General features: G+C 41.3%; 1 protein-coding gene across 14 annotated transcripts in view; it reads left to right on the forward strand.

The window, feature by feature from the left end:
* TRAFD1 (TRAF-type zinc finger domain containing 1) overlaps window positions 1-15,056 on the forward strand; it is a 32,912-nt gene extending 17,856 nt beyond the window's left edge. For 7 of the 14 annotated variants that reach the window (XM_043498310.1, XM_043498311.1, XM_038372933.2 and 4 more), the window contains 7 exons: window positions 4,632-4,898; window positions 5,926-5,996; window positions 6,691-6,918; window positions 9,813-9,942; window positions 11,156-11,468; window positions 13,522-13,594; window positions 14,020-15,056. In XM_043498310.1, coding sequence (XP_043354245.1) covers window positions 4,632-4,898; window positions 5,926-5,996; window positions 6,691-6,918; window positions 9,813-9,942; window positions 11,156-11,468; window positions 13,522-13,594; window positions 14,020-14,064 — 1,127 coding nt within the window. In that variant the 3' untranslated portion in view covers window positions 14,065-15,056. Of the gene's footprint in view, window positions 1-4,631; window positions 4,899-5,925; window positions 5,997-6,690; window positions 6,919-9,812; window positions 9,943-11,155; window positions 11,469-13,521; window positions 13,600-13,629 lie in introns of all 14 variants that reach the window. The other 7 variants (XM_043498307.1, XM_043498309.1, XM_043498314.1 and 4 more) reach the window with 2 other exon arrangements.
* The last annotated feature ends 3,265 nt before the right edge of the window (window positions 15,057-18,321 follow it).

Consider the following 18,321-nt stretch of genomic DNA (forward strand, 5'->3'; position numbering starts at 1 on the left):
TGAAATGCCGTCTGATAGAGCTGATGGAGGAAAAGATCCGAGGTTTGGAGATGCAGGTGGAAAATCTGGTTGAGTTTAGGAAGGGGTTTGAGCAGATGATGGAGCAAAGATATGAGGTATCTGAAGGGAAAAGCTCAGACTCACGGATGGAAGCAGCGCTGGGGAATTTTGAGGAGAGACTGGATGAGGAAACATGTGACTCAAAGAACCAGGCAGAGAAAAAGACGGGCTAGTGAAGGAGAAACAGAGCTTAGGAACAGGTTTGCAGAGTTGGAAAATGAAGAAGGGGCTCAGCAGGTAGTCGCTGAAGGTGGAAGGGTAAGGAAGAAGAGAAGAGAGGCTAGCCCTATAGAAAAAGGGGAAGAGTCAAGGGAGACTACACCTAATATGAGCCCCAGGAGGATACAGGATGGGTTGAAGAGAATTGTAAGGGAAAATAGGAATGGAAAGAACTTGCAGCCAGAGGGAACAGGGGAGAGACTGGAGAATAGCACTGTCACCAGGAAAAGGCAGGTCTATGTGATCGGGGACTCTTTATTGAGAAGAATAGACAGGCCTGTAACTAGAGCTGATCCTGAGAATAGAAGGGTGTGCTGTCTTCCGGGTGCTAAGATAAGGGATGTAGACCTGAGGTTGAAAAGGATCCTCAAGGGAGCGGGAAAGAATCCCCTAATTATCCTTCATGTGGGAACAAATGATACAGCCAGATTCTCGCTGGAAAGTATCAAGGGAGACTATGCTAGGCTGGGGAAGACGCTTAAGGAAATTGAGGCTCAGGTGATCTTTAGCGGGATCCTTCCTGTTCCTAGAGAAGGGCAACAAAGGTGTGACAAGATTATGACTGTCAATAGATGGCTTAGGCAGTGGTGCTATAAGGAGGGCTTTGGGATGTATGGCCACTGGGAGGCATTCACGGACAGAGGTCAGTTCTCTCGGGATGGACTTCATCTGAGTAGGGAAGGAAATAGACTTCTAGGATGGAGGCTGGCACAACTGATAAAGAGAGCTTTAAACTAGGAATTGGGGGGAGATGGATGGGAGATGTCCAGAAAATCTCCATGCCAGATTTTAGCATTGAGAGGGAAGAAGATGAAGTAAGAAAGGATACAGCCATGGGTAGGAGAATGTATATAAGGAGCGAGGGCGGTGTGGATACTAGTCTAATAGGTTATACTGGCTGTAGAATGACTGTGCCTAATAGGGTACAAAATGTGTGCGAGGCCAAACAGCAAAAATTAAGATGTTTATACACCAATGCGAGGAGTCTAGGTAACAAAATGGAGGAACTAGAGCTACTGGTGCAGGAAGTGAAACCAGATATTATAGGGATAACAGAAACATGGTGGAATAGTAGTCATGACTGGACTACAGGTATTGAAGGGTATGTGCTGTTTAGGAAAGACAGAAACAAAGGTAAAGGGGGTGGAGTAGCATTGTATATCAACGATGAGTTAGAATGTAAAGAAATAAGAAGCGATGCAATGGATAAGACAGAGTCTGTCTGGGCAAAAATTACATTGGGGAAGAAAACTAGTAAAGCCTCTCCTACGATAGTGCTTGGGGTGTGCTACAGACCTCCGGGATCTAATTTGGTTATGGATAGAGCCCTTTTCAATGTCTTTAATAAAGTAAATACTAATGGAAACTGCGTGATCATGGGAGACTTTAACTTCCCAGATATAGACTGGAGGACCAGTGCTAGTAATAATAATAGGGCTCAGATTTTCCTAGATGCGATAGCTGATGGATTCCTTCAACAAGTAGTTGCTGAACCGACTAGAGGGGATGCCATTTTAGATTTAATTTTGGTGAGTAGCGAGGACCTCATAGAAGAAATTGTCCCCTACAACCATCTTGGCTCAAGTGATCATGAGCTAATTCAGTTCAAACTAAATGGAAGGATTAAGAAAAATAAATCTGCAACTAGGGTTTTTGATTTCAAAAGGGCTGACTTTCAAAAATTAAGGCAATTAGTTAGGGAAGTGGATTGGACTGAAGAACTTATGGATCTAAAGGCAGTTGAGGCCTGGGATTACTTTAAATCAAAACTGCAGAAGCTATCGGAAGCCTGTATCCCAAGAAAGGGGAAAAAATTCATAGGAAGGAGTTGTAGACCAAGCTGGATGAGCAAGCATCTTAGAGAGGTGATTATGAAGAAGCAGAAAGCATACAGGGAGTGGAAGATGGGAGGGATCAGCAAGGAAAGCTACCTAATTGAGGTCGGAAGATGTAGGGATAAAGTCAGAGAGGCTAAAAGTCGAGTAGAGTTGGACCTTGCAAAGGGAATTAAAACCAATAGTAAAAGGTTCTATAGCCATATAAATAAGAAGAAAACTAAGAAGGAAGAAGTGGGGCCGCTTAACACTGAGGATGGAGCGGAGGTTAAAGATAATCTAGGCATGGCCCAATATCTAAACAAATACTTTGCCTCAGTCTTTAATAAGGCTAAAGAGGATCTTGGGGATAATGGTAGCATGACAAATGGGAAGGAGGATATAGAGGTAGATATTACCATATCAGAGGTAGAAGCGAAACTGAAACAGCTTAATGGGACTAAATCGGGGGGCCCAGATAATCTTCATCCAAGAATATTAAAGGAATTGGCACCTGAAATTGCAAGCCCATTAGCAAAAATTTTTAATGAATCTGTAAACTCAGGAATAGTACCGAATGATTGGAGAATTGCTAATATAGTTCCTATTTTTAAGAAAGGAAAAAAAAGTGATCCGGGTAACTACAGGCCAGTTAGTTTGACCTCTGTAGTATGCAAGGTCCTGGAAAAAATTTTGAAGGAGAAATTAGTTAAGGACATTGAAGTCAATGGTAAATGGGACAAAATACAACATAGTTTTACAAAAGGTAGATCGTGCCAAACCAACCTAATCTCCTTTTTTGAAAAAGTAACAGATTTTTTAGATAAAGGAAATGCAGTGGATCTAATTTACCTAGATTTCAGTAAGGCATTTGATACCGTGCCACATGGGGAATTATTAGTTAAATTGGAGAAGATGGGGATCAATATGAACATCAGAAGATGGATAAGGAATTGGTTAAAGGGGAGACTGCAACGGGTCCTACTGAAAGGTGAACTGTCAGGTTGGAGGGAGGTTACCAGTGGAGTTCCTCAGGGATCGGTTTTGGGACCAATCTTATTTAATCTTTTTGTTACTGACCTTGGCACAAAAAGTGGGAGTGTGCTAATAAAGTTTGCAGATGATACAAAGCTGGGAGGTATTGCAAATTCGGAGAAGGATCGGGATATTATACAGGAGGATCTGGATGACCTTGTAAACTGGAGTAATAGTAATAGGATGAAATTTAATAGTGAGAAGTGTAAGGTTATGCATTTAGGGATTAATAACAAGAATTTTAGTTATAAGTTGGGGACGCATCAATTAGAAGTAACGGAAGAGGAGAAGGACCTTGGAGTATTGGTTGATCATAGGATGACTATGAGCTGCCAATGTGATATGGCTGTGAAAAAAGCTAATGCGGTTTTGGGATGCATCAGGAGAGGCATTTCCAGTAGGGATAAGGAGGTTTTAGTACCGTTATACAAGGCACTGGTGAGACCTCACCTAGAATACTGTGTGCAGTTCTGGTCTCCCATGTTTAAAAAGGATGAATTCAAACTGGAGCAGGTACAGAGAAGGGCTACTAGGATGATCCGAGGAATGGAAAACTTGTCTTATGAAAGGAGACTTAAGGAGCTTGGCTTGTTTAGCCTAACTAAAAGAAGGTTGAGGGGAGATATGATTGCTCTCTATAAATATATCAGAGGGATAAATATAGGAGAGGGAGAGGAATTATTTAAGCTCAGCACCAATGTGGACACAAGAACAAATGGGTATAAACTGGCCACCAGGAAGTTTAGACTTGAAATCAGACGAAGGTTTTTAACCATCAGAGGAGTGAAGTTTTGGAATAGCCTTCCAAGGGAAGCAGTGGGGGCAAAAGATCTATCTGGTTTTAAGATTCTACTCGATAAGTTTATGGAGGAGATGGTATGATGGGATAATGGGATTTTGGTAAGTAATTGATCTTTAAATATTCAGGGTAAATAGGCCAAATCCCCTGAGATGGGATATTAGATGGATGGGATCTGATTTACTATAGAAAATTCTTTCCTGGGTATCTGGCTGGTGAATCTTGCCCATGTGCTCAGGGTTTGGCTGATTGCCATGTTTGGGGTCGGGAGGGAGTTTTCCTCCAGGGCAGATTGGAGAGACCCTGGAGGTTTTTTTGCCTTCCTCTGTAGCATGGGGCATGGTTGACTGGAGGGAGGCTTCTCTGCTCCTTGAAGTTTTGAACCATGATTTGAGGACTTCAATAGCTCAGACATGGGTGAGGTTTTTCATAGGAGTGGTGGGTGACATTCTGTGGCCTGCGCTGTGCAGGAGGTCGGACTAGATGATCAGAGTGGTCCCTTCTGACCTTAGTATCTATGAATCTAAGTGTCTTTCTGAGGTTTTGACTATCTCTTTTAAAATAAGAGTGCTGTGTTTGGGGGCCCATTTCTGCCCTCATTTGCATATGTGAAAACTCTGTTTTATTTACTTAGTCTGTTCTTAAAATCATAATTACTGTTAAACTGTGCAGTTGATACTTATAGCTTCTGATATTTCTTTAAGAGGATGAGCTGGAACGGCTGGAGAGGAATAAAAACACTGAGTCCTCTCTATATGGAGAACAGAATTCCAATTTGGACTATATGTTAGCCCTTAGCCTGCAACGTGAGAATAATCCCTACAACAATATTGCAGCTGAAATTCACAGTGACTTCTGGAAGAACTTCAACTCCAAAGAATCCAAGCCATCTGAGCATCTTAATGAAATAAACAAATCAGATATTTTATCCTATGACCTTTCATCTATTAACACTTCGGATCAGCTAAAAAGTAAGTGGTTTTTTTTTTTTTTTTAAAGCTTTGCTTTAAGAAAAGAACAAAAACAAACAAACCCCAAAATTGATTTTGTTGATGATCGGGGAATTCTCGGGACTAGCTCCTTAGAGATATTCTGACTTTCAGTACAACAACAGTAGCACTTTGAGACTTTCTAAACTGCTTTAGATATCTCCTGCATCTGATGTAGAAATTCTCTGTGAATGTGCAGAAAAGCCTTTCCTATTCTTGGAGTCTTTCCTTCCTTTCTGGAACTATATCTTCAGCTCCCTAAATTTTTGACTGTACTGGCTGCTAAAATAGTAACATTTAACTTCATAGACCATAGTCTCTAGATTTGTTAACTAGTGAAATTTGATATTGCTATCTGTCTATCCCAAAGTTCCTTTCTTACCAAAAAGATTTTAAATGGACAAGAGGAGTACAGCATATTAATATGGGAAGGTAAAAGTGACTTGTTTTGAAAACCGTATACTCTGATTCAACTTGCTGTGGTTCTGCCATGTCTTTAAAAAACAAAACAAAAAAACCCCTTATTCTTGCTTGTAGTGAGATGTAACAAGTAGGTGACTTTACATTTAAGATTAAATATGCTAAAGAGGAACTCTCCTGTACTATCCAAGTGCCAGATTATTTTTAAAAGAAATTTTGTGTGTATGGTGTAACATGCATTGGCAGGCAGATAATGAGAGGTTGTGTGGTGGTGTGTTTTTTGTGTGTTTTTTTGTTTTTGTTTTTTGGGGGGTATTGGACCAAGGAACAGTGAGGTTTTGGGGCCAACCCCCCCCTTTTTTTTCAAACTAACTTTTTTCTCTTCCCCCCCCCCCCCCCCACCCACACACACACTTGTAAAACTCATAAATGTGAGAGAGTGACTACTACCCTGAGACTTGCTATAATCCCTCCTCTGTGGTGCAGAACAGAATGATCCCATGGATTAGAAATTCTGAAGACAGGTTGGTTAGTCTGATTGTTACTCCTTTTTATGGTAGGGGGTTTAATCCTTTTACTTACCTCACAGATGATGATATCATGTTGCCATGTGAATTTTGTGAGGCACTCTACCCTGAAGAAGACCTGATTCTCCATCAGGTTTGGTATTTCTGTATTCTATAACAATAATACTTAGCTCTTAAAGTGCTTTTTGTCAGTCAATCTAAAAGGGCTTTACAAAGAAGATAAGCATCATTATCCCCATTTTATAGGTGTATATGCAGGAGGCTTATATAAATGGATGCTAGCACTTTTGAGTACAATTTCTATTTAGAAACTGAATTTTGTTGGAGCAATTTAGCATAGTTAGTGGGAACAAACTCCAACAATGTTTACAGGACACTGTCTGCGTAGAACCTTTTTTATAAAGCCTAATATTCAGTAGAAATTCTTAACAGTATTTTTAGTTTAATACGAAACTTTCATCAAAACATTCACTGTGCTGTTCCTTGGATTAGAAACAAATTTAACATTCTTGTTCATGCTAAGTGAAATGCCAGTAGTAAACGACATACATTGTGAAAAATAAATAAGTTAACTACTGATGTTTAGTTTTTGAATTTCACCATGCATAGCAACTTACTTTTAACCTTATTGTCCCATTAACTGGATATCTGAAGTGGAATACAATTTTGGGTGATTATCATACTAAAAGTATGTCCTGGAAATGGAGGGTGGATCTGTTTTACTCTGTGAAATGGCAGTAGTATTGTCAGTGTTCAAATATTACTTGGCACACGAAGACTTTGTAAGTATAACTAATTCCTTCTTTCCAATGTTGCCCACATAACAGACAGGCTGTAATCCAGCAAGCGCCTTTGCTTCGTTCAGTAAAAGAGGTTCCTCCCCAAGTCAACAACAGGAATACAATAGACATGCTAAAGATTTCTTAGACCAACTGCACAGCAGCAGATCTACATATCCACTGCAGCAGCAAACTGTACAGACTGAAGGGAGCATTATCATTCCATGTGAATTCTGTGGCATTCAGTTAGAAGAGGAAATACTCTTCCACCACCAGGTACAAATGCTATTTGTAGGATGGAATTTGACAAGACCTAGCAAATCTGACTCCTTAATAGTAAATATTGAAATGGTGGTAATGCTCAGAGGCTGCAAGTGGGATTGCAGATGCCAGGGATTCACATACTTGTCATTTGAATCTGTCCTCTCTCAACACAGGGGTTGTGATCTGTACCCAAGAAATTGGAGCATACTTGGGCTCATGTTAAAGGAACAGTTGTGGAAATATTTTTTTCTCCCCAAATAATAGCATCTGAGCAAACAGCATTCAAGCAATACAGCATAAATCCTCACATTTTAGGAGCTCCTGACTGCTGCCTTCTCACTCCTTTGCTATAATACCTTCCTCTGCATGACCAACTTCCATCTCTAACAGTGAAGGCGAATAATTCTGCAGAAAGAACCATAATGTCTAAGTTCTTGAATCTTTCTCCCATTAGGCTCTTCTGAAGTATTCACTAGAGTCCTATTTTATTTCCCTATCCAAACCTGAACTCATAACATTTTAATTGACTTACACTTTCTTTATCTTGGCCTCTTACTCATGTACCTGTTGAATTCATTCATGTGCATTAACAGATTCAATTCTCTGATGCAGAACTTCTTGAAAGGGAAGATGACATGCACACAAGTCATCTGAGGCTAGAGTCTAACCTAAATTCAGATACTGTTGGCTGACTTTTTTTTTTTTTTTTTTCTGACTTCATGATGTATTTGGATTTAACTACTGTTCAGTGGAAAGCTGCCAAACAGATGACATTTTGCCATAATCCGACACTGTTGCAAACTTTACCGTTCATCAGATCGGAACATGTGACAGGAGACTGTCAGAGGTGTGACAAAAAGGATATATTTTGCAGACTTATTTAAACCTTCCTCTGCTCTCTTTTTTTCCTTTTTTTTAAAGTGAAAACCTGACCAGTAAATGTATTGCAACGTTTATATGGGAGTTGTTCTGTTACTTAGCTCAAGAGTCTGCCAACAGTGCTGCAGCATGGATTCAGCTTGTTTAAATCTGGAGGGGAAACCAGGAGGGGGTGAGGGGGAGGGAGCGCAGCGGCAGCCGTGTTAGTCTGTATTTGCAAAAAGAAAAGGAGTACTTGTGGCACCGTAGAGACTAACAAATTTATTAGAGCATAAGCTTTCGTGAGCTACAGCTCACTTCATCGGATGCACTAATTCACTCTGGCAATCTCTTGAAGAAAGGCCACTGCCATCAGTATGAAGGGATGAAATGTCTTCCTATAACTACATTTAAATAGTGCCACAAATACACACATCATCATCTTCATGGAATAAGACATAGTCTCCACTGTGAAGAGCTTAGTTTAATACAGACAAGATCAAGCATAGAACAGGAGTTGGGGGCAGGCAGATATGAGGGCCCTGGTAGATAAGATGTAAGACTGGGCTGAGTGCCAAGTTACCCTGCAGGTGGGATGGACCCAGCCAGAAGGGGTAATCTAACCTGCAAGGTGTGAAACTGAGGAGGAACGAGGGGAAGGTAAGAGAAGATGAGACCGAACCTGCAGTCTTTGTATCTTCTATTTCCTCATTCCCACATACCTTCCGTCTCCCAGAATTGTAATCTGTAATGGCGACGTCTCTGGTGATAAAGAAGGGAGGATATTGAAAGGAATTGAAGTGAGCCGAAAAATGCATGAACCAAGATCCAAATGGGATGGTTCTGTAGTGTCTTCAAGTATGATGAAAATTGTGCCTTGCAAAACAATGGCAGGGGGAGTAGTTAAAATGCTCTAGTCCCTGTGTAGATCAGTTATGCATTATTTTTTCTAGGAACAGAGAAGTGGTAATTTTACCACCTTGACCTTGGTAGTAGTCTTTTAAAGTTAATTTGATAAACTTCCATAGCTTACCTCTTTGCTTTATAGCATGTGTTCCATAGTAGGGCGAGCTTCAGTGCATCTTGGATCATAGTTGATGGCGGTGGCTTTCCACATCAGGTTGACATTTGCCTTTTGAAAGTAGAAGAGCATTTGGATAAAGTGCCTTTGTATGTCTGATCATCGTCTGCAGTTTGGGGCTCCTTCAGAGTGTCTTGAGTGGCTGGGACTGAGCCACCGTAGCGTACGACTTCCTTACAGTAATCTTGGCCTGAGGCTATCGAATTTAAAAGGGACATCTTTCCTTCTATTTGAAATCCTCATTTTTTTGTTTTTAAACTTCTTGTGCTACAGATAATCCCTAATATGTATAACTGAAAGATGGCAAATATATTGTTTTCAGTTTGTGCATTTGACAGCACCTAGTGCAGTCAGTTTCCCTTCTTTAGTGAAGGCTTTTCACACAGCAACAGAAGGAGAGAAACTATATATTTTAAAAAAAGATTGTAAAACTTAGGGAAACTAGCATGAATGCTCTGGGGGCAGGCATAGCACTTGAAGATATTTCTCACTTGGCTTTTTAAGCTACATTGATATCAGGGTCACAATATTCCTTCTGACTTTCCTGCTGATGGGGCGGGTGCAAGGTTGCATTGTCACACTAGCGGCAATGCAGATTGCCTGCTCACATGCTCCAGCTTGGCTTGGAGGGATCATCTCTAAGGATGACAGGCTAAGCATTGACTGGACATAAAGCATGACCCCAATTATGGTGTGGTGACTTCTACTACAGGAAGTAGACTGAGGTCATCAACTCCATCTTGCTTAGGCCACATGTCCACTAGTTACTGTTTCTGGGCTGGACTTGAACAGGTGACCTAGAAGTGAAGATGTGAGTATGCTGTTATCAAGCCAGTGTCTGATTCTTTTCTCAAAACAAATCCTTACTTCCCCTTAGCATTTGAGGGAAGATGTACCCTTCAAAGCTTTAACAGGAATTAAGTGTTCTCTAAGTGTCCAGAAACAATCAAAATCTCTCTTGCACTAGGACCAGTGTGACTTACGCCCAGCCACTGCCAGCCCAGGGGAGGGATTGGCATCCTTGCAATCGTTGCCTCCCAAAGACAACTTGGAGAAAGCAGAATTGCCAGAATTTAGAAGACGCATCCGGCATCAAGGTATTGGCAAAGTACAGATTTCCAGCCTGTGCTTCTTTCTATTCATGCTTTTAAGATCGTTTCCTCCAACTGCAAAATGGAACAAGAAGGCACATTTAATCTAGATAAGGACTAGAACATCCTAACTCCACCCTTATACCATTGTTCTGTTTTACATGGCATAATTTGCAACATACATTAAAAATGCTGCTAAATCATAAACATGGAGCCCAACAGAAACAAAAACCAAAGAGAAACTTGAAATTACTAAATCCTGTGCAGCAAGAGTGGAAACTGACAAGTCTGATTATAGTCTGCATATGTTGCTAGCTCCATCCATAATTATTGCAGTTGTGAGGAAACTAATGTTGGGGTGAACTTTGAATTTCTTGCCTCATTTTTTTTTTTTTATTGCACTCAAGGTCAAATTATGTAGTTAGTTGCATGCAGAGAGGTTTAAGTGACAATAGAAATCATACATGGGTGTCGGAGGGTAGAAGCTGATCCATCATGAATGTTCACTAAATTTAAAAAACCCAACAAATCACAGAATAGAAACTCCATAGCGTATGTATTATCTTAAATTGCCAAAAGGAAATAGACTACTTAACTTGTGTATGGGGTCATCCAGTGTTGGTTGAAGTTAGTATGTGTAAATTTAACTGTTTTATGGAAGGTAGTGACTTTGTCCATAAGCTAGTTTTAAAATGCAAGTAAAGCAACTTTTTATACTAGCTTCCTTTAATGACCAGATGCCCATAACTGGCATATGATGTCCATGCGAAGCTTGTAAAATGTGTAACTTTTTTGTCCTAATGTCCTTTGTGGACAAAACTGTGCTTCTTAAAAAAAAAAAACAAAAAAAAACAAAAAAAACAAACAAAAAAAAAGCACTATAGCACTGACCTAAAAGCAACCAGGGTACCGTTCTCTAGTAGTACCCTTTTTAAAAGGGTACACAAAGGGAAGTTCTCCAAAGCTGCTTAGAATGTAAATTCCCCATCTTGGGGGAATTGTACTAATCAGTGAAGCCAATATTTCTATGGTGCAGTTCTATTTTCACAGACTCTATGGTTTTGCATTAAAAAGGTGGTAGGCTATTGCTTTGAAATCCAGAAGCTTTTATCAAAGTGTTTAGTTTTTTTTGCCTCTTGTTCTGATCCATGTCCCTTGCTTTGATCGGTTATTTCATTGCTGTTCCTAGTATGCTTTATTTTATTTGACTTTCCTTTAGGGGAAATTTCACCTCAGTATCTAGAAGACTTCAGGGAGCAGAGCCTTGCCCATGCTGTACAAGGGAGCCAATCACTAAGCAACCTGGCAGTTGCCAGAAGCGTACCATTGACCTCTTTTAGTGCTGCAAGAGCTAATGATGCTCTGACTCAAAAAGGGAAATCCAGCAACTTAGATGGTAATGACGGAAGACTGAGAAGCAGAGGCACAGCTGAATCTGGAACAGGCCCCAGGCCAGTTGTGCGATCCACTCAAAACTTCCACCCTGAAAGCTGTGTGCCTAGTCTCCCAAGGGTGTCTCCGACACGACCAAGGTAGCTTCTCTGCTCAGCGTGGTGGTGTAAAGAGAATGTTTAGCTCTAAGTGATTCCTGAGGGTGCATCTTTATGAATGGACAATTAGTCCATTCTGATCGAGCTCTGCTATGGTGAGGAAGTGCTTTAGGGCCTGTTTCTACTAGTGCAGACATGAAAACTCGACAGGAGGAGGAGAATTCTGCATCCACTGGCCCTCTCATCACCCCACCACAGATCCTTGTAATTTTCCCTATGGCTGGGTTAGGCTGCACTCAATTTGACTAGCTGGTGTCTTTTTGGGTTTGTAGTAAGTAATGAGTTTAAGAGGAAAACAGATTTTCTAGGAAACTGTTTGTTTTTGTTTTTATGGCACCTATTTCTAGGGCTCTACTAAATTTATGGCCATGAAAAATGCATCACAGACCATGAAATCTTGTATTCCTTCCCCCCCCCCAACACAGAAATCTGGTCTTTTGCATACTTTAAGGCTGCAAGTTTGTCACGGAGGTCACTGATTCCTTGACTTTCCAGGACCTCCATGACTTCTGCAATGGCCAGTGCAGCTGGCCTGTGAGCCACCTGAGGAGCTTGGGCAGCACCTGGGTCAGTCACACGAGCCATTGCTGGAGCAGTCTCGGGTCACCACCCTGTCCCCTCTCCAGGAGGAGTTTGGGTGTGAGAGGGAGCCAGGGGTTGGGGCACGGCAGTGGGTGAGGGCTCTGGGCGGCGCTTACCTTGGGAGGCTCTCCTGGAAGTGGCCATATGTCTCTCCCTCAGCTTCTAGCTCTGTGCACTGTCTCTGCCTGTAGGTACTGCGCCCACAGCTCCCATTGGCCATAGTTTCTGGCCAATGGGAGCTGCGGAGCTGGCGCTTGGGGCAGGGGCAGTGTGTGGAGCTAGGAGCTGAGGGAGGGACATGTCACTACTTTCGGGGAGCTGCCTAGGGAGCCTGCCAGCCCCACAATCCCTCCCCCAAGCACCTGTGGTGCCCCCCCACGAGCACCTGCAGTGCCCCTGGGCTGTGCCCCTCTTTCTCTTCTCCCCCCCCCCCCCCCAAAAAAAAAATGTAGTCAGGTAAATCGTACAAATCCTGGACAGGTTATGGGCCATGAATTTTTGTTTACTTCCCGTGACCTGTCCATGACCTTTCTTTTTATTTTTTTTAAATAAAAACTAAAAATACCCATGACTAAAACATAGCCTCTCCTGTGCACATTTCACAGTTAAGACTAGCGTTTCTCAAATTGGGGGTCCTGACTCAAAGGGAGTTGCGGGGGGGGGGGGGGGGGAGGTTACAAGATTTTTTTTTTTTTTTTTTTTTTTTTTTTTTAGTGAGGCCATGGTATTGCTGCCTTCAGAGCTTGGCAGCCGGAGAGCAGCAGTTGTTGACCTGGCATCCAGATCTGAAGGCAGTGCCCCTCCAGCAGCAACGCAAGTAAGGGTAGCAGTACCACAACCCTTCCCCACCCCCCAACAACATATGACATTTCAGATTTAAATAGCTGAAATCATGGAATCTACAGTTGGTTTTTTTTGTGGTTTTTTTTTTTTTTTTTAATCTGATGACCGTGAAATTGACTAAAATGGACTGAATTTGGTAGTACCCTATGTATTTGGGTAGATCTTCTACATGCACTCTCCTTTTTCATGGAAATTGAGTAATTTTGTTGTGTGGAAACGTCGGTTTTTTTGTTTTTTTTTCCTAATATCCCAGTAGCATTCTTGCTATTGGGATGCTACTGGTTAGAAATAGTTCTGTCTTTAACACCTACTTCCCTTGCTGTTGGGTCCAGCCTGCAGTATGTATGGCCAAAAGCTCTGTGAATTCTGCACGTTTAGTATCAAAGTACCCAAAGGTGAAACAGTGAGAGACCTTGTTCTCTGATCCCAAGATTCAGCAGTATGGGATATAGGTCAAGGGTGAGAGTTTTGGGGGTTTATGATGGAACTCTTCTTCATTTCTCAGAAGGACTATGCTCTTCTCCCCCCCCCCCCCCCCAACCAGTTCCTGTAAGAGGATTGAATTTGTAGAGCTGCTTCGTCTAATGGTGTCAATTTCTCTCCTGTGCAGTGTGAGAAACGAAGCAGGCAGGAGTCCTAGGACTGCAAATGTTCCTGTCAATTTCAGGAACAGGAGCACAAAGGTAAGTGTTTTGGGTTTTTTTGGGGTGTCTTTTTTTTTTCCAGTGCTCTTCCCCATACTGGATGGCCTCTCTTCTGCGTTTCAGTGGCTAAAACGTTTAGTTTATTTTTACTATCTTTTGAGCAGACAGCATTAAGCACGAGCTTGACTCCCTGTGGAACTCTAACATGCAACACAGGTACTTACTAGTGACTCACTCACTGCTGGCTGCCTGTTGTCCTCAATCTCACCTGAATTAGCAGAAAGGGTGGCTCTTCGCCAATATACGATTGCTAGGTGTTTGCAGGAGTCTGAACTATTCTACTTGGTGCACTGTCCTTTGCTCCTTGATCAAGTCTGAATGAGGCAGGTGGAGCTTGTTGTGATTCAACTTGTCTGTTTTAAAATGACATGTATGTTTCATTTTACTGTTTCCTCCTTACACAGGCAAAATCCCAGAAACCAGAGTCTGGCCATCTTGAGGAAGAATAATCTATCCTTTACGAAGCGCATATTTAGCACTTGAAGCTCTCTTACTATGCACTATAGTACTTATTTATCCCAGCGCAAGTACTTGCTATATTGCCACCATCAACGGGGACTTTCTATTAATTTTAAATTTTTTAGGCAGTGATTTTCTATAATTGTTTTTTTTTAAAAAGTTTGTGGGAGTAATGCATACTATAGTTGCTGTACAGAAATGTCAAAGTGTAAATTTTATATTGCTGCTATTTGGGTGGTCCAAACTGGCATTATCCTAAGTCAGTCAGTACTCAGAGGACCAATCTATTTTTATCTCATCTGCTTGTTTGTTTCGAGAGGAGTTTCCTTTTAATGTGCTAGGCCTTGGCCCAGCAGGGTGCAGCAGAAGTAATCCATTACTTCCTCATTGAAGTAAATGAATAGATGTCATCTGAGCAACAACCCTGTTAATCAAACCCAAAACAATCGGCCAGAACTACTCTGGATGAAGAACCTGCCATAGTAAGTTACTGTAGAGTTCAGTACTTGTCTGACTTGTTCAGAGTCAGACTCCTCAGAGGTGGGTTGCAGAACATAGTTCTCTGTAATGAACAGTTGATCTTAATAATTATCTTCACTGAGGTTTGGGATCAGGGGATGAGTTCAGTGGCTTGGCTTTAAACCTATTCCCACTTCAGCCATTTAGCTTGCTGCTGTTAGCAATAATTCTGCATTAACTATCTATTTCTACAGTCAAGACTTTTCCCTAAACCTTCTGTCTGGTCAGACCTGGTTTGGGAATCAGGTGGGGAAGGTCATACATATTGTAACTTACAGTGGTTCTGTCTTCCTATCTATAAGTCTATGAAATACCAGAAGTGCCCAGTATTCCTAAAGGCATCTACAGAGGGATTGTGATCCACAGTGCGAGAGCTTCAGGGCTTCCATTCTCTCAAAACTGCTCTTTTGCTGTACTGGAGCCCTTACTTTTTAAATTCCTTGTAATAAAATTTGTATCTACCGATCTGTCTTGTGTTCTGTAAACTGAAACAAAGTCTAAGTAGACACTAGAAAGTGACTGACTGAATTATGCTGAGCAGAATGGGTTGGAAAACTGCTCTTCTGGGGAGAAACTTAATTTTTTTTTTCATCAGCCATCTTTTGCTTCAAAATTTCCAGCTTATTCTTCAGTTTAGCCATAACTGATTGTGGCATGCTATCTGGGCTCTGAGGGCACATCTACACTGCAATTAAAAACCTGCAACTGCCCAAGCCCCAGTCAGCTGGCATAGGCCAAAGGGGGCTGTTTTTAATTGCAGTGTAGACAGTTGGGCTTTGTTTAGCCACAAGGAAACTTTTTTGGTTCTTGTACTGTTTTTCTAATTTTGGGGATACATTTTGAGTTGAGCCTCTATTAGGGTATATCTTAAAAGTTTCCATGCAGCGTGCAGGGATTTCACTTTTTGTGCTCTACCTTTTTAATTTGTTTCACTAACTTCCTCATTTTTGTGTAGTCCCCCTGAAATTAAATGCAGGGAAAACCACACTGGCCCAACACTGTAACAACAGGGATGTCTAATTATATTATGGTCACTATTACCAAGCGGTCCAGCTATATTCACCTCTTGGACCTGATCCTGTGTTCCACTTAGGACTAAATCAAGAATTGCCTCTCCTCTGGTGGGTTCCAGGAGTAGCTGCTCCAAGAAGCAGTCATTTAAGGTGCAAAACTTTCTCTGCATACCATCTTGAGGTGACATGTACCCAGTCAATCTTGATATCTCCCATTATTATTCAGTTTATTTTAATAGCCTCCTCTCCCTGAGCATTTCAGTCACTATTGCCATCCTGGTCAGTAATCTATCCCTCCTGCTATATTCTTATTAGAGCATGGAATTGCTATGGTACAGTTTAGTTCATTTAAGATTTTTACTTCATTTGATTCTATGCTTTTTTACATATAATGCCACTCCCCTACCAGCACAACCTGTTCTATCCTTCTGATATATTTTGTACCCTAGTATTATGGTGTCCCATTGATTATCCTCATTCCACCAAATTTCTGTGATGCCTATTATATCACTATCCTCCTTTAATTCAAGGCACTCTAGTTCACCCATCTTATTATTTAGACTGCTAGCACTAGTATACAAGCACAGCTAAAAAGTGACAGGTTTTTAAAAGTCTGCCATTACATGATGCAATTAAATGGGACTTTTTTCAGTTGTCAGTTTCTCATCAGATTCTCAAGATGGGATGCATAGATAGTTTCCTAGAGAGTACTTACTGGTAGTTGTCATGCTGGAAGGGCATAGTGAGTAGGGTCCTGCAGGGATCAGGTCCAGTTCTGTTCAATATCTTCAATGACTAAGTATACTCTGTATGCCTTTATCTCAGTTTGTGGACAATACCAAGATGGGAGGGGTTGCAAGTGCTTTGGAGGATAGGATTAAAATTCAAAATGATCTGAAGTAAATAGGATGAAATGAGGACAAATGCAAAGTACTACATTTAGGAAGAAAGTTGCACATATACAAAATGGGAAAACTGCATAGGAAGGAGTACTGCGGAAAGGGATTGGGGGGGGAGGGGGGTTATAGTGGACCACAAGCTAAATGAGTCAGTAACACTGTTGCTAAATAAAAGCAAACATCCTTCTAGGATGCATTAGTAGGAGTGTTGTAAGCAAGACATGAGAAGTAATTCAACACACTGCTTAGGCCTCAACTGGAGTAGTGTGTCCAGTTCTGGGTACCACATTTCAGGAAGATGTGGAGAAAGTGCAGAGAAGAGCAACAAAAATGATTAATTGGTTTCAGAGTAGCAGCTGTGTTAGTCTGTATTCGCAAAAAGAAAAGGAGTACCCGTGGCACCTTAGAGACTAACAAATTTATTAGAGCATAGGTCTCAAACATGACCTCTGAGGGAAGAGTGAAAAAACTGGGTTTGTTTAGTCTGGAAAAGACAGAAGTTCTCAAGTATGTAAAAGGATGTTACAAAGAGGAGGAAGAATGTTTTTCATAACCTTGGAGGATAGGACAAGAAGCAATGGACTTAAATTGTTGCAAGGGAGGTTTAGGTTGGATGTTAGGAAAAAAAACTTCCTAACTGTTAGGGTGGTTAAGCGCTGGAATAAATTGCCTAGGGAAGTTGTGGAAGCTCCAGCATTGTCTAACATGCTCTTAAAAATCTCCAAACACGTGTCAGGAATGGTTTAGATAGTCCTACCATGAGTGCAGGGGACTGGACTAGATGACCTCTCAAGGTTCCTTCCAGTTCTATGAAATATTTAATCATCTTCCACCCTCTCTCCCTTACTAGGGCATAGAGAATCTCCATTAATAGATCCTCTCCTGTTGGTTTTCCCCCAGCCCTTAGTTTAAAAACTGCTCAATAACCTTTTTAATTTTAAGTGCCTGCAATCTGGTTCCATTTTGATTTAGGTGGCACCTGTACTTCCTCTAGAGGCTCCTCCTTTCCCAAAAGTTTCCCCAGTTCCTAATAAATCTAAACCCTAAGTTAAGTGTTCTAAAACGTAAACGTAGTTTATAGGCACATCTCAGATTAGGAATTGTTAATGAATGAATACAAATTGTAAAAAGTAAAAGCCACATTTCAATGTTTGCAGGGAAGCCTTCTTTCTTAAAGCAGTTAGCAGTTGCATTTCAGTAATGGAATGGGGAACTGGTGCCAAACATTGCTGTGTAGACAAGCACCATGCTGTAACTGCTTCACAGCCAAACTTCTGGGTGGAATGTAGAGCAGACAAGCTTGTCATCACTCAATAACATCCCGTGACAGCTGTTGCTGCAGGACTTTCAGTGCAAGGCACCATTGCCAAACACAGGGGCTTGTCCCCAGGATGAGTTTCTGCCTGACAAGTTTGTACTGGTGCCATTCAATGTTATTCCTGGGGACTGGGTTACAGTGGCAGATGGTACTGATAAGGAGGGCTCAGTCAGGGAGGGAGCACTGTCAAAGGTTTTTCTTTAATCACATGACATACTTAATTCTAAGGAAGCTGCTTCTGCCAGCAGCAAGCAATATAACTAAAGCCAGAAGCAGAATAGAACTAACATCTGTTTAAAAATACAGATGTTAAGGATGCTTCCATTCCTAGTAAGCATTTATTAAATACAAGAGGCAATCAACCTGGCAATGATAGTTCATGGGGCAGGATACTATGGCTGCACCTTTCTTGTTATGATGATGTTTAATTGGATACCTTATTCATGGGGAAATTGTAGGGTGAAAACATGGAATAAATTAACTACACGTACTGAACTG

This window comes from Dermochelys coriacea, chromosome 15, assembly GCF_009764565.3.
Source record: "Dermochelys coriacea isolate rDerCor1 chromosome 15, rDerCor1.pri.v4, whole genome shotgun sequence".
In the NCBI taxonomy this organism is placed as follows: Eukaryota; Metazoa; Chordata; order Testudines; family Dermochelyidae; genus Dermochelys; species Dermochelys coriacea.